General features: G+C 38.3%; 1 protein-coding gene across 1 annotated transcript in view; it reads right to left on the bottom strand.

Moving 5' to 3' along the window:
- Positions 1 to 243: 243 nt before the first annotated feature.
- Positions 244 to 26,733, bottom strand: part of LOC126299445 (ubiquitin-conjugating enzyme E2 H) — a 124,178-nt gene continuing 97,688 nt past the window's right edge. The window contains exon 5 of the mRNA XM_049991348.1: positions 244 to 9,118. Coding sequence (XP_049847305.1) covers positions 8,994 to 9,118 — 125 coding nt within the window. The 3' untranslated portion in view covers positions 244 to 8,993. The remainder of the gene's footprint in view (positions 9,119 to 26,733) is intronic.

Below are 26,733 nucleotides of genomic sequence, written 5' to 3'. Positions count from 1 at the left end.
CTTTCATCTAATTTGAGTTAAGGCATCAACACACACTGTATGTATTTGTCATTTTTTGGCACTATGTTCTAATCTTTTGTGTTGCCATTTTTTTTATATACTCCTTTTGCCTATTTAGCATACATGGTTCTCAAAGCAGTGTACTACTGCCAACCAGGTCAGTATTTCAAGTGCGGATGAAGTTGGATATATGACACACAAAGAGTTCAAGAAAATATTGCAGTGGACCACTGACAGAGATGATACATTCTGAGAATAACTAAAACTTTAATTAGAAACAACTTTCTGATCACACTATTACATAAAGTATTACTTCTGATTCATCACTAAAATAACAGGGCTGCATACGCAGCCATAAGATTAAAATTCATTTACCTTCTGTGTTTCTGTACTTACTACACCGGACAACTTTAAGCAAAGAGTCACAAAAACATAGATTATAAACTCACATCTTCACATCAACAACTCTGTTTATATCCAGATTCTAGTGGCAGTGGCAGCATTAATTGTTATAGTTTCATTTTGCACTGTGGCTACACGACAGGATGAGATTCAACTTTTAATTCTATAAAGAATATATCTACTATACACTCATTGCATGCTACATGTGTGACTACATTTTATTTATTTACTTTTTCTGATGGACACATGCATGCATATTATATTTTCACTCCTGAAAACTCGTTGCCTTGATATAACTAAATTTGCAAACAAGAAATCGTTGTGTAATGACAACATAATTTCAGGAAGCACTATACAATATCATCTCAAAACATTATATATACAAGGTTTTCTTGTTGGGCTGAATTAAGAAAATCTTCTAAGGTTCTCAGCCATCTCAAAATATTGAAAATACATCTCAACCTATGAAATAAGTCAGAAAGACTTCAAATACATTTTTCTAACAGCTATCTGCTGCATATAGAACACAACATTTCTAATACACAACTACCAAGACAAAATATTGAAACTACACATTATAATTCATATCATCTGCTGCACCTTGGGTCTCTCGCTCCAATTTCCTGTCTAAGTTTTCTCATGTAACTTTGCCATTACTCTCGGGTTCCCAAACTAAGAAACACTGTCTCACAGTTAAGGATTTAGGGCCTTTCCCCCCATTTCATGTTACTGCAGATATAGCAATAGGGCTTCAGGTGTTTGATATAGACCACACAGCAAAGAAGTTTTAGATATTCAACAGCTTTTTTGTGTGTCTGCTCAGCATTAAGCAGCTTGGAGGCTGATTAAAAGTGCTATATCTCAACACAAAACAACAACATAGAATGGTGACAAACTCTTCTCTATATGTTGCATTAGTTTTTGCTTTCAAATTGGCAGAAAACCAAAGATTTCCTTAATTAGCACATTTTATTACAAAGAAGAAGTGATATACTGCTACACGTTTCTAAAAGATGACACAGAAACAAAAGTGGTACAAATACCTCAGTAAAATACAATTTTGTAATTGGTATGCACCACATTTAAGAAATTAATGAATTGTAAAAGGCACTTGCATATATAAGCATGAACTACAAGAGCAGTTCATTGTATTGGGCACTATCAGTATGATATGACAACAGCAGTACACTTATTAGGAACTGTCTATTTAATACAAAATAATTTTTTTTTTCAGAGAAACAAAGTAATCCTACATAAATATTTGTAATTTAGTGTAGCAAACATGTGAAAGAGATAACACAAAAAAGTACCTAAGATCACTATTTGATGCCATTTTCAGCATAGCAATACATGGGCTACTGCTAAAAACTGTGTTGATACAAGGCCTCTACTAATGAAACCAGGTGTCACCACTTTGCAACCACTGGATCATACAACTACATTCAGATTGTCACTGACTACAGCCTTCAAATCTATTAGCAAGGTATGTAAGGATTCAGTGTTGGTCTCTAGAAAAATGTAACTTTTTCGCTTAAGTATGCATCGAACTGTCATTTTTATTTGCGTCCAAATAGTGGCTACAAATGTGATGTACAGGTGTTAAGTAATGAATGAGTATCTGTGCTCTGCTAATTGGTTTCTGTAACTAGGAATCACACTACTTTTAGAAGTACATGCAACTGCTTGCATGTTTTGAATGGGGGAGGTGGGACTGCAATCTATGATGTGGGGTTCCTAAATGTCAACATTACTTTCATGTGGAAAGTGATACTTACTAATATATTTTACAGAAAACTGATTTTTTTTATTTTTATTTATGAGACTTGCTTATTGGCACAATATATGGCGTAACTAAGGATTAAACTTAGGTTCCATCAAGTTTTTCCTTAGTCAGATGAAAGTTTGCAAACCAAAAGCTTTACACAAAACAAAACTAAAGGCTTAAAATGACAGGGGGAAAAGCATAACTAGAAATACACAGTCTTTAACAGCAAAATGACATTTATCAGTAAAGCCAGGATCTGTCATCACTTTTCTTTCTGTTACCACTGAAAAGGTTTCTATTTTATAACATTTGGCTGTTAAGACTTTGCCAGTGTAATTTGACCAACGCCTTCTCTTACAGAATTTTAACATTATAAATATTAGTTTTCATTCACAGACAGTAAATTTTTGTAAATGCTGTAACAAAATGAGAATGATGCAAGGTGGCCACAGAACAAAAAATAACACTGCAATAAGTTCTTATATATGAACAATTTGGGAGATTGAGGTATTACCTCACATAACACAAACCCACAACACATATTAATGCAGCAAACTATCATGAGCAAAATAAAACCAATTAAGTAAAAAAGTATTTTAAAAAAGCTCCATAGAATACGTTTGTCAATGGAAACTGTTGCGGAAATGACTTCAGCCAAAGTTTACACTGCAATTAGAAATTTTTGGATTCTGAAGATGATACTGACTTCATTATATATATATATATATATATATATATATTGTTGGTACTGTCAAGTAAACAATGTATCAGGGAACAACAGTTTTCTGTTTTGCTATGATTCAACAGTTCTCTAGAGAATACCATGTAGTGTGTAAAGTATTAAATAGAATAAAATCCATGGTAGTATAAAGGGGGAGGCAGAGAGGTAGCAACATAATTACTACATGTAAGGACCCTGTGGTGCACTTTTGGACGAAATGCCTGCTGTCGACTATAAATAGACAGAATGATGCGTAATTATAACACCTCCAACTAAAGCCTCACCAACAGACAGAAGTCATAAATAATTGTTAAACAATTCTAAAAACAAATTTTGAATAATGCACAACAGGGATTGCAAGGTTCATCAATGACAATCTTAAGTTTGTAAACTGTCTTTCATTATTGTATTACAAAAATTTCTATGGGATTAATACATCTCACTCATTAGTTATTTATCATACAAACAATCCTAACCACACAATAATAATCCAGGAATAATTATTATGCATCCACAAAATTCTTATTATCTACAATGAAACTGCCATATTCCACCTTAGAGCTCTAGAACACAAAGGCACACAAAGAAATCTGTTTAATATGGGCACACTCCATGCTTTATAATGACTATACAGATCATACCTGATATATTGTGATGATGTGTAGAAGAATGATTCCAACAGTACAAAACTGTGGAAATTTAATAATTTATTATTTTGCACAAAAATTAGTGGTAGATTTTTGTCATCACAGTGAAAGCATGACAAATGGCAGGAACAGAATTACCTGATACACTTACACACATCAACATTAAGATGAACAAAATTTGTGTGTACTGTTTTGTAGTACAAGGAAAGGTACCACCACTTGTATAAATGATTACATTGTAACAACTGAACATACTGTATACAGAGTAACACAAATCTGACTAGCTTTCTTTCATTTGAATTGCATTCTGTTACATGTAAAATTAAATGAACAAAAAGATTCACGTGTGCAATGAGATGTATTACCTAAGGTTTTCAGACAAAGAGGTATTATTTTTAGCTTTTAGGCAGAGCAATTTCATACTGTGCCATTACAATATTTCACTACAAAATTTCAACAACAGATATGAACAACAACAAAAATAAAAGTTTATATAAAATATTAATTTTTCCATAAATAGACAACTTTACTCACAATGTTGATGAAGAACATAGTTTATTAAACGGTACAATAAATTCAAAAAGAAATATTGAGAGCTTCTCTCTCACCAATTGGTAAGACTCACTGTGGTCCACTTATTTCTAAGGTACATTTCTTCTGCTTACTGACTTACACAACTTTTATCAGTACTGAGCATTACATCACAAAACAATGACTACTGGTATTACATAGATTTAAGATCTCCACACTCATCTACTGATTCAATTCTAGATGTAACTTGAACTGCATAAGACGAGCATATCATACGAAAACACCTGTCTGCATTAATCAGCTCTATTTTACATTTATAACAGTGTAGAATTATTTCTGATAAAATGTCAAGTAAGTTAAAAATATTGATATTGCTGTGCATTTATCGCATATCAGAGGACCCTAAAAATGACACTTTAGTTGATATTAATTATGACAGTGAAACACTTGTAACCCCCCCCCCCCCCCCCCCACCCAACTTGCATGCTGAATGCATTAAATTACATTGTCACACTAAATATTCTCATGTTTACATAAATAAGCTCTTACATATCTAACCCACTCATTCTTCACATTCCTACCTGAATGAAAACATGGGAGCTTAATAACAACTCAATACATGTCAATTTTCTGAAGAAAATGGACTTGAAAGCTGACAACCTCTGCCTTTAAAGCTGGCTCAATGCACCTGTGAATGTGACAAAAATCTCATTACTGCTACATGTGCACCAACAATTACCATTTTTCTCCAAAAATCGTAATGTTCTTCACATTTTACCACACAATGAAATTCAAATTCAGGTGAAAGAAAAAACTGAATAGAGAAAGTAATTAACACAGTACTGTTGGATATTAACAGGATGATGAAACATCACTCTTGGATCATTGTTAAATAAATTATAGTTGTATACAGACACTGATTTCCTTCTGTTGTTCATTATTTATGCAATCAGACAAACTAACTGATTGTGGTAAAAGCCTTTCATTACAATTAGCCAATGGATAGAATGAAATGAACCACCTTCCTACTTTATATAAATTCAATATTTTCATTTGCTAAGTCTAATTATATGATTATATGGTTAACAGAAGGGGAGGAACAGAGAGAAATACTATTTCAGAATTCTTTGTCTTATATAATAGTGCATGATGCACCAAATTTAAACAGAGCAAAAGAAAACTTTTTCAGGAAGTACTGTGTCATTTTACAATAACTATTCAATGCCCTCCCCACTAAGTCATGCTAGCCTGATTTCCTGGCACAATCTTGTGTACTTCTTGTAATTATAAAGTTATTTTATACATCCTCAATTTAACTTTAGTTTCTTAGTAAATTTCATAAACACAGCAATAAAACTGTAGCAGCAACGTGTTGCATAGGCTCTTCACTTACACCAATTCAACTTTTGTGTTTACATTTTCAACTCTGACCACCTCAGAATATATTCTACTAAATGGTAATCTTTGCTGAAAAGTTTTATTTATCAATAGTAGGGGAAAAAGATTTATTGGAACATTTATATCCTCCTTGTACTGCAGCTGTGCTCACCCACCAACAAAATTACAAAGTGGTGTGGTGTGCGGAGGGGGGGGGAGGTCAGCTTCTTGTCTACTATATAACACCCCCCCCCCCCAACCCCCCCATGTACATTTATAAATTATTCTCATATATGGAACTAATTAATTCAATAATCTTTCTTTTAAATCACTGACCTGTACTCTATGTGCAATTTCCATCTCCTAATTTGTGTAAAATAACTATTACGCATTCACAAGTTGTATCTCTCGCCGTAATGTAACATTTTCACCCGATAAACCCTCCTGTTTACAGAATTGTAATTTTTAGCTTGTTTCTTTTTCTCATACAGTAAACTTATTCACAGTTTGGTGTTTTATATAGACATTCACTATTTCTTTTTTTGGGGGAAAAAAAACATTCCCAGATCCGTTTTTAACAATTTCTTACAATCTGATATTTTTCTTTCAGAGTATTAATTACAATTAACTGGACATAAAACTGTCAGAAAATTAACTTTTTAAGTAATCCCACATATCTCAACTCACAATAAAATGCACAACAATAGTCAATAGTAAACAAGTTACTACAAAGACTAAAATTATAACTTTCCACAAATCAATGTGAGTTAATTATTGTTCAACAGTTACCTTAATATTGTAAACTGCAGTCAACATAACAAACATAAAATATTGCAATATTAACAATCATAATATGTTGCAATATTAACTCTTGACTAGGCTTCAAGACAGGGCCTCAAGGAATTAAGTCTGAAATTCATTAATATTTTCTCTCTCTCTCTCTCTCTCTCTCTCTCTCTCTCTCTCTCTCTCTCACACACACACACACACACACACACACACACACACACAGTTGTTTGTCTGTTCTGGTGCAAAAAGTAGCAAACCCTTCTTAGGAAAATTTCGAAGATAACTCAGAAGATACTGGGCTCATAATTATTCTCTCAGCAACAATATCACCAGGAAAACATTATAAATAATGCCACAAAACCATCAGTGGACACAGCAGAGCCTTCTGCCTTACGCCATATCTGCCAGCAGCAACACGTTCCACTTTGTTTAGCACAGTATCGAGAATTAATATAAATTTCCTGATTGACAACAATATATAGGAAATCAGGTAAAATATCTTTTTCAACTTTTTTTTATTTTGCAACAATTTTTATTACAAATGCCTACAAAATTTCAATGTTGCTCTACATCCATTATAAATCTGCATGCCAATTTATATTTTGGTACAAACAATGACACTTGCTTTATCATATAATAAGAGCATAAATGGTTTTAGCTCAAACAGATCCTGTATCATCAACCAGCTGAACAGCACAACACTGTAAATGTCAATAAACAAATGGTTTCAAAGATTAAGAATTATTTAAAGAAGTTGGAAGAATCGGATTTTAATGTCAGTGGTCATGCATTATCAGAGTTTTCTAAAGAAAAAGAGAGACACTTGTGGACAACAGAGTGTGGCAACACTGATGACAATGATTGTGTTGATAACGGTGAAGGCAATGGACTGCAATAAATATGCAGCAAGTACAACTGTAAGAAGTCACAATTGTGACACTGACTAAGCTGATAATTCCTCTCCACCCAAGATCATATTTACAGACCACATTTGTCTACAGTGTATGTTTTCTCAACAAGTCACATGTAACTGTGTGTATTACAAACATTCCATTCGAAGATGTACTTTCCTAAACAGAGTGGACCTTGTGGCCATCGGCAGGAACACAGCATCATGTGTGAAGCTCTGTTGTGTCCACCAGCAGCTTTGTGGCAGTCAACGTGTTAATGTTTTCAATGCTCAAGACGTCCACTTCAAGTATTATTTGCTTTTCAATAGCTTTTCTTTTGGCAGCCTCAATTATTAGACACTGTATAAACTGCCTCATCTCTTAAGGACATTTTTACCATTGCTTCCAATAAATATTAAATCAATGCAATAAACTGAAAATTCATGTCAATGCAGTTTCCTCCTTTTAGCAGAGGAAACAAATATCTAGATTAATTCTGTACTCTTACTGAACATAACTAGTTTTTTTTCTTTCACTTGTGATCAAATAAATTTTACCATGTTTGTATTGTTCAAAAGTTTTTTTTTTCCTTCGCAACTGAAAATTAACAATATTATGTGCAAGTCACTTGTTAAATGTTTGGGTCAAAGGCCGTTTTCTCCATTTTTCTTTGCAGCAGTTATCATAAAAACTTTATCATATGTCTCCACTTCATAAAATTGCTGAGACAACTAAGTACTATCTGAGTATCTTACTTATGTATGAAAAGTACTCTACTTAGATCAGTTACCTGGAGTAAACCTATCCAATTATTTACCAAAACCCAAAACTAATTAGGCAAGTATGTGCACAACCTTCAAGGTCAGCTCTGATAACTATATTCCAGTTCTGACACAGTGGTTAACAAACTTCTGAGCTGAAATTTTATAGGACTCACTGTCTACATGGATTTTATGCTCCAGACACTTTATCACAGTTGGTCATAAGCTGTTCACTGCTCGTAGTGCACCCCCCCCCCCCCCCCCTCAAACAGACAAACAGACAAACACACAAACACACACACACAAAAACACACACAACTTTGAAAAACAAATGAGAATGTACTGACCCATCTCATTTAGTTTCTTCATTGCCGCTGAACCAATCTAAACAATACTTTTACAGAAACAAACGGATGAAGAAAAATAAGTTTAATGCCTAGTTAAGAGTTAATTAGTGTGTAGCATTTACTATGGAGGAAATCACTCCGTAACAGAGTTAAAACCTTAGCGAAAAATTCATCCTGTATTACGCAATAAATTTTCTTGTATTCCTGTTTCACATTACAATAATAATATTTATGAACATGACACTAACATAAAAAGCAATAAAACTTAAGATCTGATTACAACAGAAATAAGATTGTTTACATAAAGTAAGATAACCTTACAATTTTAGGCATTTTAGCGGAATAAATAAATATCTCTGGATGAATTATGTACAAAAAGAGCAAGTTAAATGTAAATATGGTGAGGCTACATAACAGAATATGAACTTAAATTTATTTACAAATTATTTAATACACAAAACTTTATTGTATGTACAAGCATTAGTGAAATAAAATTATATATGAATCTGTTATTTCTACAAAATATTCTATAAGATGTTCTGCCAGGTTGTTTTCCTTTCTCTAGTTCCCGTAAGCTCAGCAGCACATCATTGTTACAAAATGCTGCAGTCATTAAAAGTGATGCAGCAACATACCTATATTAATGTCTATTATTTATTTAGTGTTAAATGTCAACTCCCTGACAGGCTGTCCAACTGTTTGCACACTTCTGATCAATGTACACTTCATAGATCAGCTAAGACAGCCAATAATAAAGTTTATGTTATAATTCCATGTCTTGAGCTTCATCTTCACTGAAGTCTGACATGGATGACTCACTGTCAGATGACACACCTTGATTTTCCTGTTCCCGGAGAGCTTCTTCTGTAGCATACTTACGCACATATTCTGCAAAGATAAAGTTACAAATTAATTATAGTTTCCTATAAAAGATTATATACATGAGAGAGAGAGAGAGAGAGAGAGAGAGAGAGAGAGAGAGAGAGAGAGAGAGAGAGAGAGAGAGAGAGAGAGGGGGGGGAGAGGGGGGGGGGGAGAGGGGGAGAGGGGGAGAGGGAGGGAGAGAGAGAGAGAGAGAGAGAGAGAGAGAGAGAGAGAGAGAGAGAGAGAGAGAGAGAGAGAGAAGGGGGGGGGCGGGGGTAGGCATGAGGAAGGGACGAGGAAGCAACGAAGAGGAGAGGGCAGATGAGGGATGTGAGGAAGCAACGAAGAGGAGAGGGCAGCTGAGGGATGTGAGGAAGCGACGAAGAGGAGAGGGCAGCTGAGGGATGTGAGGAAGCGACGAAGAGGAGAGGGCAGCTGAGGGATGTGAGGAAGCGACGAAGAGGAGAGGGCAGCTGAGGGATGTGAGGAAGCAACAAAGAGAAGAGGGCAGCTGGGGGATGTGAGGAAGGAACAAAGAGAAGAGGGCGGCTGGGGGATGTGAGGAAGGAACAAAGAGAAAAGGGCAGCTGGGGGATGTGAGGAAGGAACAAAGAGAAGAGGGCAGCTGGGGGATGTGAGGAAGGAACAAAGAGAAGAGGGCAGCTGGGGGATGTGAGGAAGGAACAAAGAGAAGAGGGCAGCTGGGGGATGTGAGGAAGGAACAAAGAGAAGAGGGCAGCTGGGGGATGTGAGGAAGGAACAAAGAGAAGAGGGCAGCTGGGGGATGTGAGGAAGGAACAAAGAGAAGAGGGCAGCTGGGGGATGTGAGGAAGGAACAAAGAGAAGAGGACAGATGGAGATATAAGGAAAGGGAGAGGAAGGATGATGTAACAGGAAGACTACAGTTAAGGCAAAGATGTGGTTAGTTGTGGGCCTAATTTGAACACACATATGTGAATAGCAACTTCAAGAAATGTATTGTGGGCTTCTTTATACGGACATGAAAATTTCAGAGAGAGGAAACTGAGCTGCTGCAGAAATATGAGGATTTCGTGCTTACCATGAGGCCAGATACCGAAATATCAACTACCTTCACGAAACATATCAATGGTTGCTAGTACTAGAAATCCAAGAATGCCTTCCTAAATAAACAATGAAGAATTTTTTTAAAATTCTGCCTCAAACTCCTGAATTTAGTCCTGATTTGAGCTGCAAATATTTCTCAATGAAGTAAAAAAATACATGGAATAGATTAAAAGTATACAATGAAAGACTGGCCAGAACGTTTATGTTTCTATATTCTGAAAAGTAAGTAAAAGATAGTGGGAAGAGATTCAGTGTAAGTAAGGAATTGTAGGAATGTGTCAACTAGTATACAACTGATGTGGTAAACTGTAGTAGTTGTCGTATTAGTATCAGTAGTGGTAGTTGTTGTTGTTGTTGTTGTTGTTGTTGTTGTTGTTGTTGGCGTAGTTGACATAGGCCCTTTTGTCACATACTCTTCAAAACCAAATGTGACTGTGGTGAAGCCATTTTTGGCTCAGAGGGTCACTTTTCTGTGTGGCATGGCATCAGTTTAAGCAGCACTTGATGGGTATGGCTTTCGTTTGTGGTAATGGTGACAGAAAGTTTACCAGATCAGCAAGGTGAGACTTGCAATTAAGAAAATTCTAATGTTGCTCTCAGTGGCTGTGAGAACTCTCACAGCCAGTGAGAGCGACTCTGGAATAGTTACTTGGCCAGAGAGTGACTGTGGGAGCTTTAGAAGGGTGAATAGTAATAGTAATACTTATAGCAGTAATAGCAGTAACAATAATAATAATAATAACAACAGAGGCTAAATCGGTTACTACTGGAAAGACCTTGACTTCCACATGAAGTTATAAAGGACACAGAAGATGTGATCACCATTTTTAGTGATGTGCTTTAGTTGATCTTATTGTATGTGATAATATGTTATCCCTTGCATACTATGATGAATTAGGCATAGTGGTGGTAAAATGTGAAAGATTACATCACTATGTGAGGTACTCCTCACAGGGTGCTCTGCATATGTTGATTTCTCTCACCTCTCCCTTGGTGGTGTTCTCAACAATACCACTAAGGCAAAGCTCGAGTACAAGCTCTGTCCTATGCATGCATCAAACAAGTCCTATTCCAATTCTGTCACACATCTTCTACCCGCGATCCTACCACAGGCAGGCACTGTTTGATGCACACAGAGGGTCTTCAAAATAACTACATCACCGTGGCTCCAATTAGGCAACATAAAAGCCATCATCTATATGGACAGGAACTAGAAAAGCAACAGTACACTATTCCTAAGACCCGTACATTCTGTACGCAGACGGATACAAAAAGAGCAGAAAGCCATCTGCACACCAGGCACCCATAAGTTGTTTTCTGTAGACACTGCCCAGGACCCAATGATATGTTTGAAAGGATTTGATTAAGTAACTAAATACAACATGGTGTGTGATTTGCAAACATGTACTTTTGTTTTGATGCACAGCCCAGCAGCGGTTCGAGAACAACAAAAAGGAGCTCAAAAGCTGGGACAAACTCCAGGCTGAACTGAAGAAAAAATTTGATGGCAATCTGGATTTGGTGGAACAGGGCTCAAACGTCATGGAGAAATGACTCAGTCTTTCTTACAAAATGTTTTGGCCCTATGACCCACCGTGAATCCTAACATGACATAAGCCATCTTTATGGAAGGCGTCGCAGAAGACATGTACCAGGCTCTTCTGGTAGAAGATGTCACAATGACAGAGAAATTCATCAAATCATGTCAGTAAACCAAGGAAATGCAATGGACAAGAGCTAGACAAAAGAGGAATTACTGACTGCCACACACAGTCCCCATGTCAATTGTGGAACAAAACCATGAGCTGACCTCTCTCATACGGCAGATAGTAAGAGAAGAGATACTACAGTGTACGGCAGCCAGAAATGTTAGACAACGTACACAAAAGATAGCAGCCTTGAATGTCCACCTGATATATCAGGAGGTAATAGAGGATGTTGAAGAAGAGGTGTATCAGTCCTTAGCACCAGTCTTCGTCACCAGCCAAATACACAAGGAAGAATGGAATCTGGCACCTCTGACTTGAGATAAAGCTATCAAATTACAATGCAGCATATGGCCACCTCAGGTAAAACACCTCCTACACCAAGTGTAATGCCCCATAGAAGATAGGAACCTGGAGGACAGAGAACAATATGCCAATGTGTTCCTACTGCCAGCTCCATGGACATGATGTACGTTACTGCAGAAAAAGAAAGCAAGATTTCAACAACTATTACACCACCACAACACACATCACAACAATTCCATTCACACCAGTCAACTGCAGGTCATTGTAAAGTTGACTTGTGGGATGAAGTTTACCAGTGTACCCTGGATGAGGTTGCTCCCCAACAGTCCACTGCCATTCTCTATCGCCATACAGACATACCAGCCACTTGTATTGCAACCAACTTCACCTGAACTAGTTGGGTAACTGTCTATGGAGGTGAGGCCACCACATACGCAAATTGTCCATGAATGACAGTCACCAAGATGTCAGAAAAACTTGCTGATATCATTGATGACAAACGTTTGTGGGTGGTAGTCAAATCAGGGGTTTCCTTTTCAGAAATGTCGGATGCTTATTGTCATTGACAAAAGAAGAGTATGTTGTGTGACATGAAAGGAAGTGTAGTGGATGTTATTCAAGATTGATGAAGCTACTCCAAGAAGCACACACGAAGATTTCTCTGAGTGGTGGCTTGTAGTTGAGGACAATGTTATCCCATCATCAATAAGATGAGTTGCAGAATCAATGAAGATGGACAGTTAAAAGTGTGAAGCCTTTGTCAATGGCACAAAGCTACTCGAGCCCACAAAAGAAATCTACATGCCAATCACGAGTGTAAGTAATATGAGCAGCCAAGGAGAACTTTGATCACTAATTATCACAAGCAGACATGACTCATGACATATGTCTCTTGGGACAACTGGACCTGTCCAGGAAGGGTAGCTAACTGCCATTGATGAAGACTTGTGTTCCACCACAACCACAGACAACACAAGAGAGAAAGTTGCTAACTGGCAATAGGATCTAGCGTGACTGAACGTTGATGAGTAAAAGCCATTCTGTCTCAATTTATGGGTGCTTTCAAATGCAGAGTGGAGTAAAGACCAACCAAGTGGCCAATGACGAAACACTGTGCCAACACAGGGGATTAACCACAAATCGCCAGCACTCACACAGTGTTGCAGGCTGAACAATGGGTAATGCAGATGAAGTGTAGTAGATGCTCCAAGATGACAACATTGAACCCTGAGTGTTCTTGGGTCTCCTCTGGTGATCCTTGTGAAGACGAAGGGCAGCACATGGCGGTTCTGCATCAGCTACTGACAACTGAATTAAATCACGAATAAAGATGTCTATTCACTGTCGTACATTGATGATGCCCTACACAGCTCCAGAGGAGCAAAGCATTTCTCTACTATGGACCTGTAGCAGGCCTACTGGCAAATGGAGGTTGATGTGTCTGACTGTGAAAACACTGCCTTCATAACAACTCCTGATGGTCTTCATGAGTTCAGAGTTATGCTGTTTGGACTCTTAACACCCCAACCACCTTGAAATGTATTATGGACAACCTGCTTCGACATCTTAAATGGGCTACATGTCTTTGCTATCTGGATGACACTGTCTTTTAAAAAAGACATTTTAAGAAATCTGAGCTGGCTGACAACCATGTTGAAGTGTATTAACACTGCAGGTTTTGGCCTGAATTTGAAAAGTGCCTAGTCATTGCCCAAGAAATAAAAATCTTTAAGCACTTAGTGAATGCTAATGGAGTCCTTCCCAATCCAGAGAAAATAAGAGCAGTTAGATTTTCAGATTTGTGATGTGAGAAATTTTCTTGGAATATGTCCGCACCACCAGTGATTCATAATGAACTTTTGTCACAGCAGGACTACTGCAGGTAGACACCACATTGTCTCCTTACGGAGACACTAGTCCTTAAGTCCTTACAGCAGATCATTTCCAGTTCTAGCACAGTATGTCGAGAATGCTGACACAGACCACATCCCTTTAGTGATTTTGGAGTAGGAGCAGCTCTAGAACAAATTCAGGATGTCACTTAAAAGATGACAGCTTATCCTTCCAGAGTACTTGCCCAGCCTGAGATGATCTACTCTATGACTGAGAAACAGGTCCTTGCAGTTGTTTGGACATTCATCAAGTTCAGGCCATATTTATTTGGCACATGATTCACCTTTGTGACACACCACCAATCACTATGCTCCCTGACTAACCTGAAGGATATGTCAGGTTAGATAGACTGGCAGTATGAGTTCTGAGGCTTCAGAGGCATGAAGTCACAGTGGCATATAACTGCCTTTCATGGAATCCTTTGGCTGAATGGCCGGCCGCAGTGGCCGTGCGGTTCTGGTGCTGCAGTCCGGAACCGTGGGGTTGCTACGGTCGCAGGTTCGAATCCTGCCTCAGGCATGGGTGTGTGTGATGTCCTTAGGTTAGTTAGGTTTAAGTAGTTCTAAGTTCTAGGGGACTTATGACCTAAGATGTTGAGTCCCATAGTGCTCAGAGCCATTTGAACCATTTTTTTTTTTTGGCTGAATGTGCAGTGTGGATGAAATCTGTCATTGCTGCACTGAATGCCATTGCTCCTAAACAGAGAGAAAATACAGCACTGCTCAAAACCACAGAAGCCTTGCAGGAGGAGGAACTGACAAAATGTGAACTACAATTAATTATTACGGCATTGTATAAGAGGATCTATGATCTGACAGGGTGGAAATGGAAGCTTGTAATCACAGCTCATCTACGGCCATAGTGAAGGTTTTCCACGATGTTTCAACATCTTGTCACCTGGGATTTGTGGGACTATAGACTGAATGAGACTTAGATATCACCGCCATTGTTCAAGTCTCTACTAATCCATTAGAGACAATGTGAGCCACTGTAAGGCATGCACATGCTTCAATTGCCTCTGAGGCATCTGGTACCAATCCGCTTGCAGCAGTGTCATTCCATGAGATTGGAATTGACCTCTTGAGGAGGTTCTCAAAATTGACAAATTGGAGTCAGTGGATAATTGTCTCTACTGATTATCTCACTTGCTATGCTCCCACCGAAGCTGTATCTACTGCCGAAGCTCCAGAAACAGCGAATTCTTTGTGGAAAACAACACTTTGAACCACAGAGTACCCCAAGTGATGATATCTGATCATGGAAATGTCTTCCAGTACAGACTACTATCAGGGGTAATTTCACATTGCAAAATTGCACACAGAAAGAGAACCGTTCACCAGACAGACAAATGGCCTGACAGAATATTTTAGTGAGACACTGGCAGATATTCCATATGTATGCCAATGTCAACTGGATCAGGATACAATACTTCCTGATGGGACATTGGCATAAAACACTGCAAAGCAAGACACTACATCTTTTACACTGTTCTTTCTGTTGCACGGTCACGTGACCAACACGACAATGAATAAATTTTTCCCAGTTTATCTGGTTAGTACTCAAGATGACTACAAGAAACACTTAATCACCAAGACTGAAGAAGTGAGATAGCTTGCTCATATACAGACTCTGGGTTCCCACAAGAAAAATGAAGAGATATACAATGGCAAGCCAAGAATATTTGTTTGGGTTTATACACCTGTGCAGAAAGTAGGACTATTGGAAAAGTTACTTTGGGCCATATGGCATCCTCCATCACTTTTCAGACATCACATATGAAGTCTAGCACTATGATCCTTCATCAAGAAGGCAAACATGCAAAGATATTGTCCATGTCCTCTGTATGAAGCCCTACTCCAGTCCAGAGGTGCTGATTGACGATGGGAGGCTCAACGGAACTGAAGACCTATTTGATAGTTGTGAAACTTCAATGGAAGGGCCTAGTTTCATAGTGAAGAGGGTGTAACAACACAACTAGAACACGAGGACCTGCCAGCATTGCCATACAGAGGACCACTGCTGAAGTCTAGATCCAGGCTCCAAAGAGAACTTCAAGCAGTTCACCTCAGATGACCTGCAATTATTTATTATTTGTCATTTCTGGAATATTTGATGTTTGCATAAATATCAGCATTCTGGAATATTCGTGGCTTGTATAACTAGCTGCAATCTCTGTCGAGAAGTTCTGTTCTGGCTATAAGCTGGTGTCAATAATACCGTATTTACTCGACTCTAAGCTACACTTTTTTTTTACGGTTTTTGTAATCCAAAAAACTGCCTGCGGCTTAGAATCGAATGCAAAGTAAGCGGAAGATCTAAAAATGTTGGTAGGTGCTGCAACAACTAACTTCTGCCGTCGAATCTATGCAGCGCTACACAGGCATGCTTTGCAGGCACAAAGATAAATACTGGCGCCAAAACCTCTGCATCAGTAAATAACCGAAAAGAAAGGTAGAAGACTACCTTTTTTCCTCCGCCCCAAGTTTCGATCACTGCGTTTTCATACATTATCCAACAAAGTAAATAGAAATTCGGTGTTGTTCATCTTCGAATGTAGCAGCCTCTCAAATATTCATAGCAACAAAAATAAATTTCTTTGCACAGAAATACCAACAATGGACACAGCTTTAGGAGTTGCACGAGTTGATATGCTGGGGCTCATTAAGATTTCATGTAGCGGCACCTATTGCTTCGTGGAATTTTTGTGAAGTGCTTGTTGGTGTTAGTGAACCATAATGAAGTTCTTTCATTATAGTGCTGAAATCAAGAGGGGAACAAAGCTCTAATCGTGCTGCTGGTCTGCGATACGGGATAGATAGGAGCAATGTCAGGCGATGGTGACTGCAGAGAGACAAATTATTTTAATGTTCAAGTAGCAGGAAAGCATTTAGTGGGCCAAAGTGTGACCGATATCATGCAGTAGAAGTTATTTTAAATGAATTTGTTAAGGAACAGCGTCAGAAATTCCTGGCTGCGAATGCCGAAATTTTAAACATTAAGGCACATGAAATTGCTAGAGAGCAAAAAATCGAAAATTTTAAGGTTATTCGCAGCTGGATTGATCTGTTTATCAAGCGCGGGGGTTTTTCACTTCGGAGGCGAACTTCAGTTGCACAGAAGCTGCCAAAAAATTCTGAAGAAAAACTTCTGGAATTTCAGCACTTCATAATTAGGTGGTGCACAGAAAAGCAATACCTTCTTGGCCAGATAGAAAATGCTGACCAAACTCCCGTATATTTTGACATGCCATCAAATTATACGGTTGACGCCAAAGGAAATAAAGACATACGAGTTCTTACATCAGGGGGTGATAACAGTGGATGTCCGTCATGCTTGCTTGCACAGCAGAGGGACATAAATTACCCTCATCCATAGTTTTCAAGCGAAAGACTTTACCGAAAACTGAAGTGTTTCCAAAAATTGTAATTGTATGAGCAGACGAAACTGGGTGGTTTTCAGAGGATGTGATGCTGGAATGGATTAGGCGTATGTGAAATTGTTGTCTTAGCTCAGTGCTTGGTCTACGCAGTCTGTTGGTATTAGATGCATAGGCAGGCCATACAACACCTGCAGTAAAACTAAAATTAGACGAAAGAAAAATGGACCTGGCAGTAATTACAGGCGGGATGACATCAATTCTGCAACCACTTGACGTCTGTTTGAATAAACCATTTAAGGACAAGCTCGAACGCATGTACACAGACTGGCTTTGGAAATGCGTCACACAACTGACACCAACAGGACGTGTAAAATGCACAACTTTGTTGCAAGTGTGCCAATCGATTTATGATGCATGAAAGTGCGTTCCAAATCATATTGTGCAACAAGCATTTAAAAAGTGTTCGATATCCAATGCAATGGATGGTATGGAGGACGATGCTCTGTATGAAGAAATGAGCAACAAAGAATCGAGTGAGAGTGATTCAGAATCATGATTGATATTTTAAACATTTCGTATAAGATGTATTACAAACCAAATAAAATTTTGTTTTAAATTTCAGTGTTTAATTTCTGAGTTATATTCATTCTTATTTTTACAAGTGTTGCTACTCTGCACTGCACAGGATATAAAAGCATGGAGAGCTGCATCAAACCAGTCTATGGACTGAAGACAACAACAACAACACACTGTGCATTTGAAGTCATCACTAAAAATCTACTAAGAAAATCCGACGAGCAAGACCGACTGGCTGACTGTCAATATGGCCAACTCTCATTCTGAATTTTTTCCTACCTGTGACAAGAGATGGTTGATAGTAGGAACTTTTCCGAATCTTGGATCACATGCAGTATTCTCTTCACCATAAGAATAATACGAATGTAAACATTATGCAACACACTCATTCATGTTTGCTGCTATCTCATTTAAATCCTTTCTGCCTAATAAAGTACGAAAGTATATTCATACTATTCTTATGCTGAATAGTGATACAGTCAGAAATTAAGTACAGGAACTGACTAGATTTATAAATCTAAGATGACTAATTTCTGTGCAGAATGTAATGTACTAAAGAGGCGTCTGCAAAGATTTTCAAACGGAGAAAATTTTTCGCTAAACTCTCGTTCAGAACATCATCTATCATACACAGTCGATTATTTGGTTCTTGTTGATCATTATCAAAGAAATCAGCAGTGTAAATAACAACAAATAGCAGTGTCTTGCCATTGTTTCGCTAATGAGACAACTACTCCTTTTTTTATTTATTTTTTTATTGTAAGCGGTGGTAGCGCGCACAAAAGCAACCCATGCCGCGAGTGGCGACGGGTCGTAAACACTCATTATCAGAATGCAACAAGTAATGCATGACACAGTACAATAATGCATTGTCATCTTAGAGTGATATAAACGCTTATAACAAAGAACGGCACTTATCAGATCAAAGCACAATAAGCAATCGATTCAAACCAGACGAAGCACGTGAAGAAGGAAGGGTACCCGTACAAATACGGACGGAGCGCCTGATGCATAGCAATGCCTACCTGGTAAAGCTTGACTGCTAAGCTTACGACTCGAAACAAACTACTGTAGCTGTATCTTCATCCATGCGACCTAAATTGTGTCTCGTGTTACAATGAACCAACATTGTTTCGATTTGGAGGTGCAGTCTGAAACTTCTCTCTCCCCTCAGATTTCGAGTCTCAAATTTCAGGTGCAGTTTAGGTTCGGGAAATTTTTTTCCCTTTATTTCAATTCTCATTTTTCAGGTGTGGCTTAGCTTCGAGTAAATATGGTATATGTGCTTTCAGTGCTAATTGTTGATCTGTACTGACGAAACTGCATCCAGATTTGGACTGGACTGAGGTTTAGACATGACAATATATAAGGTCTGTTATATCTTGTGCGTGATCTTTTATGTGGATATGCTCCCAGCCAGCTGACCGCCTGAATGAATGACTACCACCATCCTGTATCCAATGCAGAGTTACCATCTACTGGTGGACCAAGCTTTAACACAAAATGTTTGACTTCACTGGCTGCTCACTACCCATGCTACGGGCATCACTTCTCTTCTCCCATCAATAATAGCTTCTCTGAATACGAAGATGGGAACTGTCCTTAAAACATGCCCCTGTCCCACACCCATTTCCAATCTTTTACACACTCCCTTCCCCAATGCACTCTTTCTACATCCATACCCTCTGTGCTGCACTTCCCCCCCCCCCCCCCCCCTATTCTATACCCCCTCCCTGTACACCCCTCCATACCACTTTGCACCACACACAATGGCCCCCGCTGGCACCAGAATTAACTCAGTGGTGCCACCTTCCTATCTCATGCACTTGCTGCCTCTCCCACCAACCTTCTCTCCTATTCCTTGGTTCTCACCTCTGGCTTACTCTATTTGATACAATCCCTAATTCTAGTCGAGCTGCACTGGTAGTAAATTGGTGTGTGTGTGTGTGTGTGTGTGTGTGTGTGTGTGTGTCACACCAGTTAGCTCTGGAGGACGAATTGGCTGAAAGCTTAGTATTATTTTCAATCTTAGTTATGTACCTGTTAATCACTTAATGCCTCAACTATATGATGAGCTGTTATCCTTGCTCCTTCCATTCATCTGTTACATTACATTATCAGAGTAGAGTACACATGTCCACACACACATGCTCAACCTGTCCCCCCACCCCCCAGTTTCATTTGCCCACTTCAAAGTAGTGGAGATGCTTTGAAATGATGGCAGTTCTATCATATTTCAAAATCAGCTGGATTTTCTACCAGCACTTCCAAGCACAAATGTTTGCACAACCACATCTCATCTGGCTTTGTATCAAACAAACAACTCTCATGGTTGATTTCTTAAAAGCCATAGCAAATGATGCTGCAGAAGACAAAGGATGGATGGCCTTACACATATTTTCTTTATTCCACATATGGAATCCATATCATAGCTTTGATTCACTGAATCTTGCTCAACATGAAAACACACAAGAAACACACCTCCAGCCTAAGTAGTGTCTACATAAACTTGTGCACACTTCTGAACACAAAGTCCTTAATGGCTTTATGTCATTTTTCCAAGTTGTTTATCCCTTACAAGAAAATGTTGTGTGGTAGTGAATTTAAGTTCAGCAAATGACGTTTTATCTCATGACAAATGTACCGAACCTGGCTATGACTCACTGCACAAGATGATACATTCCCAGGAAACAGTCTACACTAATTTCCAGCATGCATATATGCCATCTCAGAATGTCACTATAGACGAAAGCACATGTAACTTTAGTGACCACAAATCTTTCAAGCAATACATGCGACATAATACAGTATAAAGCTACACGTATCACGAGAGTCAATGCAAACACGTATTACACTGTGCAATGGAAGATCCCAAATTTCAGATACTCAGATACATCACAAGGTGGAGGGAACCCTGTACCATTACTTGTCATTTCCTCTCCTGTTCCACACGCAAATAGAGCAAGGGAAAAATGACTGTCTGTACACCTTTGTATGAGCCCTAATTTCTCATATCTTATCTTCGTGGTCCTTTCGCGTGATGTATGTTGGTGGGAGAAGAGTCGTTTGGCAGTCAGCTTCAAATGGCAGTTATCTTTTCTTAATAGTGTTCCCGAAAAGAATGCTGCCTTCCCTCCACTGATTCCCACTAGAATTCCTGAAGCATCTCCATAACATGTTTTGTTTGAATCTATTGGTAACAAAGGTGATCGAATTTTTGGGAACCAAGGGGCTGTTTTAGCACTTTAGAAGGATAAATGAAAAATACACACAATATGCTCGAGAACACAAACAAGTTAGGTGTTCATTTGTGTTACCAGCACTTACATTCAGGAGATGACATTACAGTACTGCTGACATGCACATTTTAAAGTGAAAACACTAATCCTAGGTTCCAGAACTGTAGGTTGCTTCCTTATGGAGGAAAGTGGGAAAAGCTGGGGAGGGTTAGGAAGGAGTGGCAGGTCACTCGGACATCAGGGTGGGAGGGGCCCATCTGTTGTCAATGCAAGTATCTATCCCATCTTGGTGTCTTAGTGGTGTGCAACTACTTTCTAACATTGCCTAATCTATTCCACTTTCCTCCATCAGTAAGAATACTAACACATGGAATTTGAGCAAATGAGATCTTAAACCCATTAATCAATCCTCATCTCTCTCAACTGCCTCTGGACCACATATATGTCTGCTCCAAATACAGTAAATTCAACTGAGATCAATTATGGAAGGACAACCAGGAAAAATAAGTGAACACACAACATTGTCTCATAATTTATACTGATCAGTAGAGGTGCAACAGTCAGGATGGTTATTTCAAATTAAGTAAAACAATTTTTAAAACCGCAATTATGGGCTCCCCATAGTCTTTCAATGATTTATTATTTTGTCTCTTAATATCCTGTTCTGTATCTCATTAATATCAAGGGGAGAAACTAACAATGCAAACCTTTAACTGCTTCCCTTGGATCAAAAATCTGTTTGCTTCATTTCAGTCACAAAAAACCTCACTCAACAGCCAGTTAAGTAATTGTGCCAGAGTGGTGACTGTGATGTTTATCACTTTTTATAAAAATGTTACAAAGTGAACAGAGCTGGGCAAGATTGATTTGAATGATTAATACAGAGGAAAATTATTATTTTTAGAACACATAGAGTGGAGTGACTTTAATTTAAAACTGTTATTTACTATTAGTAAATAACAAAAATATGTATCAAGCAATTATTCATTTACAAAAATAAAAATATTTGCCCATAATTTTTAATAAAAAAATTATATATGAATAAAATATAAATTTCCAATCCAAAAACATTTGTTGCCTCCTTGCCTCCTCTTGAAGTATGTATTTTTTATTGCTTTTATATTGGCTTTCAGAACAGAAATTCTGTTTCTCAGAAAGTCTGTTTAATACTGAAAGGATTACCACTGTGGCATATGAAATAATATGTTCAGTACATGCTGAGGAGGGTAAGAGTATCTTTTATTTTAAAAAACAATTTATTTCAATTTAACGAACTAAGACCAACCAAATTACAATATTAATCAGTTAAAAATTGAGAAATCGTCAATTCTGCTTTAGTTTTTGGTGAATAACTCTGCTGTTGTTCCAAGTCAGATTCAACATATGACTTTTATTCAACACTAAAAAACAAAAGTTTTCTGTATCACATTTTGAGACTAATCATCAAACTTCAATACTTCTTTCATTACTGTATGTCTGAACTTTATTGTAGACTCCATTGATCATTCAGAGCAATATGGGGAAGCCTTTGTTCTTATACTGTGGGCAATACAGATTCATCAGCTGCATTAAAATTGTGTCTGGACACACTCTCCATAGGAAGATGCCAGTGTGCAGCAATATTAAAGGGGACTATTCTCCAGTTTGTACAATCTTCAAGCCCTGTACTATAAATTATTATACTTTTATCTCATCTTGCTGTGCATACAGATATTCAGTAATAGTACCAGAACATGGTATGAGCCTTTTACTGCACTCACAACTGACTATCTCTTACTTTTTCAAACACAAAGCTACATGCAACTGCATAGGCTTAGCTCAGATCGAATAAATTTTTTTCACTGCAGTGTAAAATATAATTTTGTATTGCCAGGCTTAATCAGTTTGTCCTAATACACTTGCAATTATTTTGGATGGCTTTGGATGTGAAGCAGCATTTCTCAGTGTTCCAGTTCAATATGGTTTTGCAAATCATTTCAGAGAGAATTAACTGAAGTTCTTTGCAAAACAATATTGAATTGGAATGCTTTGAGACATGCTGCATCACATCCAAAGTAATCCTAAATAATTGCAAGTGTATTAGAGTAAACTGATTAAGTCTGGCATTACAAGATGCATTAGTTTTTACAGTGCAGTGAAAAAAAAATTATTCAATCTAATTATATATATGTTTCAGGGTGGGGTGGGGTGGGGTTGCGGGCGCATGTGAATGTGCACAGGACATCTAAAGTGTTGTGATGATAATACTGTGACCTCAACACATCTTTTTTAGTATAAATAGCTGCACTGTGACTATATTACTGTAGGTGTGGGTTCCATTACAACTGTGACAAGTTACTATATGAGTTATTGTTGAGGTTACAATTGATGCACAATGGGCTATGACTTTGGAAAAACCTCTTCTGTGGCTGACCATTCGTTCAAAGTCATGTACATGACTATCTACTTTCTGCTTCTTTCAAGTATTACTATTTCAAAAACTTGTTCAGATGAATTTTTGTATGTGTTCTTCAGTTAATTAGGTTCATATTATAAATATGAATTGTTTAGATCCTGCAGAATTTAATAAAAAGTGGGTGTTCCAACAACACTGAATTAGCACTTCTCTCAATTTGTACATTTTCAGTTCAAACTTTCAGAATGAAAGTGTACCACTTTCAAGTGAAGTATCTTCACCTAAGCCACTTGATGTTACAAATTTAGAAAAGTTTTAAATTTAAAGTATGTTGACTAATACCAATTATTTAGTTTCTATTCTGTCACCCATTTTGTAACACTATAATTGAGCAATTCTCTCCTGTTAACAAACAGGCACACATCCAATAGCATTACCATTCGTAGCACAACTGAAGAAGATATTACTGTAGATTAGAGTCTTTATCAGCTTCATTCTTGTGTTTACTTAGTTACATATAGTGCTTTTGCATGTTAGTGGTAGGGCGAAGGAGGAGGCAAGAAAGTACTGGCTAGTACAGAGTCAGTTTAACTGGGGCTTGCACATTTTCCAACTTCCAAGGCAAATTGCTTATGGAATATTTTTACCTTATATTTCTTACTTTGTATAAGAAATTAATACATCATTTACCAGACTGATGCACAGGAATAAACATCATTTCTATGTGAGAAACAGCTAATCAGGAAGTAATACTGTGAATGTAGCAGCTATTGTAAACTGCTGACACCAACCACAAGCTCCTATGGTGGACAGTGTACAGCATCTTCAGGTAGTTACAGGGTGACAATTATTGAACTATATGAAATAAAACCATCAGCTTCTGAACTGTTTGCATTAGGATGTTCGAACTGCATGATTGGCCGCAGAGCATGAAGGGAGTTAGTATAGGCATGCACACGCCCCTTGTTGTCGGCCATTTGCACGTGAAAATGATAGCATACAGCGTGTGGAGCGCTTGGGAAGGCCTACGATTCGAGCAATAACAGCCCAACTGTGGCTCAAAGGAAGTTTGCTACTGAGTTCAAGCTGAAGATAACTGGTCCAAGTGTGCTAACAATCAAGAATTTGATTCGCAAGTTTGAGAGAACGGGTAGTGTTCGTGACGACAGTGTTGGGAATGTTGGTCATCCAAAAAGGGTGAAAACGCCTGAAAACATCGTGAAGGAACATGCTGTGTTACAAGCCAGCCACAGGAAATCTATCAGATAAGCTGTGGAACAGGTGGGAATCAACCAGGAAACACGGCTACAAATTATTGTCGAACACCAGCATCTGTTCCCATACAAAATTCAAACCCATCAGCTACTAAGCCCCAGGGCCATGGCACAGCAGTTTCACCAACACTATTGTCCACGGAATTGACAAACAAGACTTCAATGTGAATATGGTTTAGTTTACCAACGAGGCCCAGTTTCATTTGGATGGGTTTGTCAATAAGCAAATATGGCATATTTGGGGGACTGAAAATCTGAATTTCGTGATCAAGAAGTCTCCTCACCCTCAATGGGAGACTGTGTGGCGTGCAATGTTCAGTCACAGATTAATCAGTGTGATATTCCTTGACAGCACGGTGACTACCGAACAGTATGTGAAGCTTTTGGCAGATAATTTCAACCCCATTATCCAAAGTGACACTGATTTCAGCAAGATGTGATTCATGCAAGATGGAGCTCAACCGCATCGAAGCAGGAGTGTGTGTGGTGTTCTGGAGGAGCACTTTGGGGACCACATTCTGGCTCTGGGGTACCCAGAGGCCACTGGTACGAGTCTCGATTGGTCACCATATTCTGAATACATGCGACTCCTTTTTGTGGGGCTATATTAAAGACAAGGTGTACAACAACGACCCCAAAACCATTGCCGAGATTAAAACAGCCATTCAAGAGGTTATCAACAGCATTGATGTTCAGACACTTCAGCGGGTCATGCAAAATTTCACTATTCATCTGCGCCACATCATCGCGAAAGATGGCCGGCATATCGAACATGTAATAACTTAAATCCAAATATCTGTAGTGACTTTTACATGTTGAATAAAGTGTGTGCACACTGTAGTTTGTAACTAATTTATGTTTTTTTTTCCTCATGAAATTCGATAATTGTCACCCTGTATCTACACAACCGCAGCCTAGGTGGGATCAAAGGAATGTTTATATGAGTCCAACATATTGGACCTAAGGATACCCAGCACTTATTACCGAGGCATTTAAGAATATTTAAGGTGTTGGTGTGGGTGTCTCTCTTCAGGTTTCTCAAGTGTGGCAGACATACAAATTTCTCATTAAAATTGAGATCCAGGAACCCCAAAGACATTTTGAAACAAGAACTGAGACCCTGTGTGCAATTGTGGCAAATTCAAGTAGTGTTGAAAACCATTAAAATGTGTATACATGGACTTTTATTCTGAGAAGTTAAGACATGTTTTAACCTACTCTTCTAGCCTTCTAATGGTAAACTGCAGCTGATGTTATGTACCAGGAGTGATCACAAAGTTTCAGTTTGAAGGCTATACAGTCCAGAACCCATATGTCAATCAGGCAAATTTGACGCGAGCACTGAGGCAATCACCCCACCGATGCACCAGGCTGAAGAGTCAAGACATTGTGTCTTGCTGCGTGAAGAAGTCCGTAACTGCCTGCTGCCCATCGTTGACTGACAGGAATTGTCAACCATTCAAGGCTTTTTTCTTAATGGGCCGAAGGCTTGATAATCACATGAGGAGAGATCACAACTATAGGCAGTTGCTCGAATGTCTCCCACTTGAGTTGGCATAACTTCTGCATTATGCCATTTGCGATACGGGGACATGCATAATCATGAAGCAGCAGCACTCCTTGACGTACCATTCCACAACAGAGGCTTTCAACAGACATGCTCCCCATATGCATTCTTTATTCTCTGATGGATGTCTATCAGTGTTTGTCCTTCAGCACCAATGAAAATACATGCTGGTCCTGTTTGGACGCATATGGCTGTAATGTCATCGTAATTCATGTTTT

The sequence above is a fragment of the Schistocerca gregaria genome, chromosome X, assembly GCF_023897955.1.
Source record: "Schistocerca gregaria isolate iqSchGreg1 chromosome X, iqSchGreg1.2, whole genome shotgun sequence".
NCBI lineage: Eukaryota > Metazoa > Arthropoda > Insecta > Orthoptera > Acrididae > Schistocerca > Schistocerca gregaria.
Note: the sequence above shows the minus strand (reverse complement) of the source record. Positions and strands in the feature narration are given on the sequence as shown.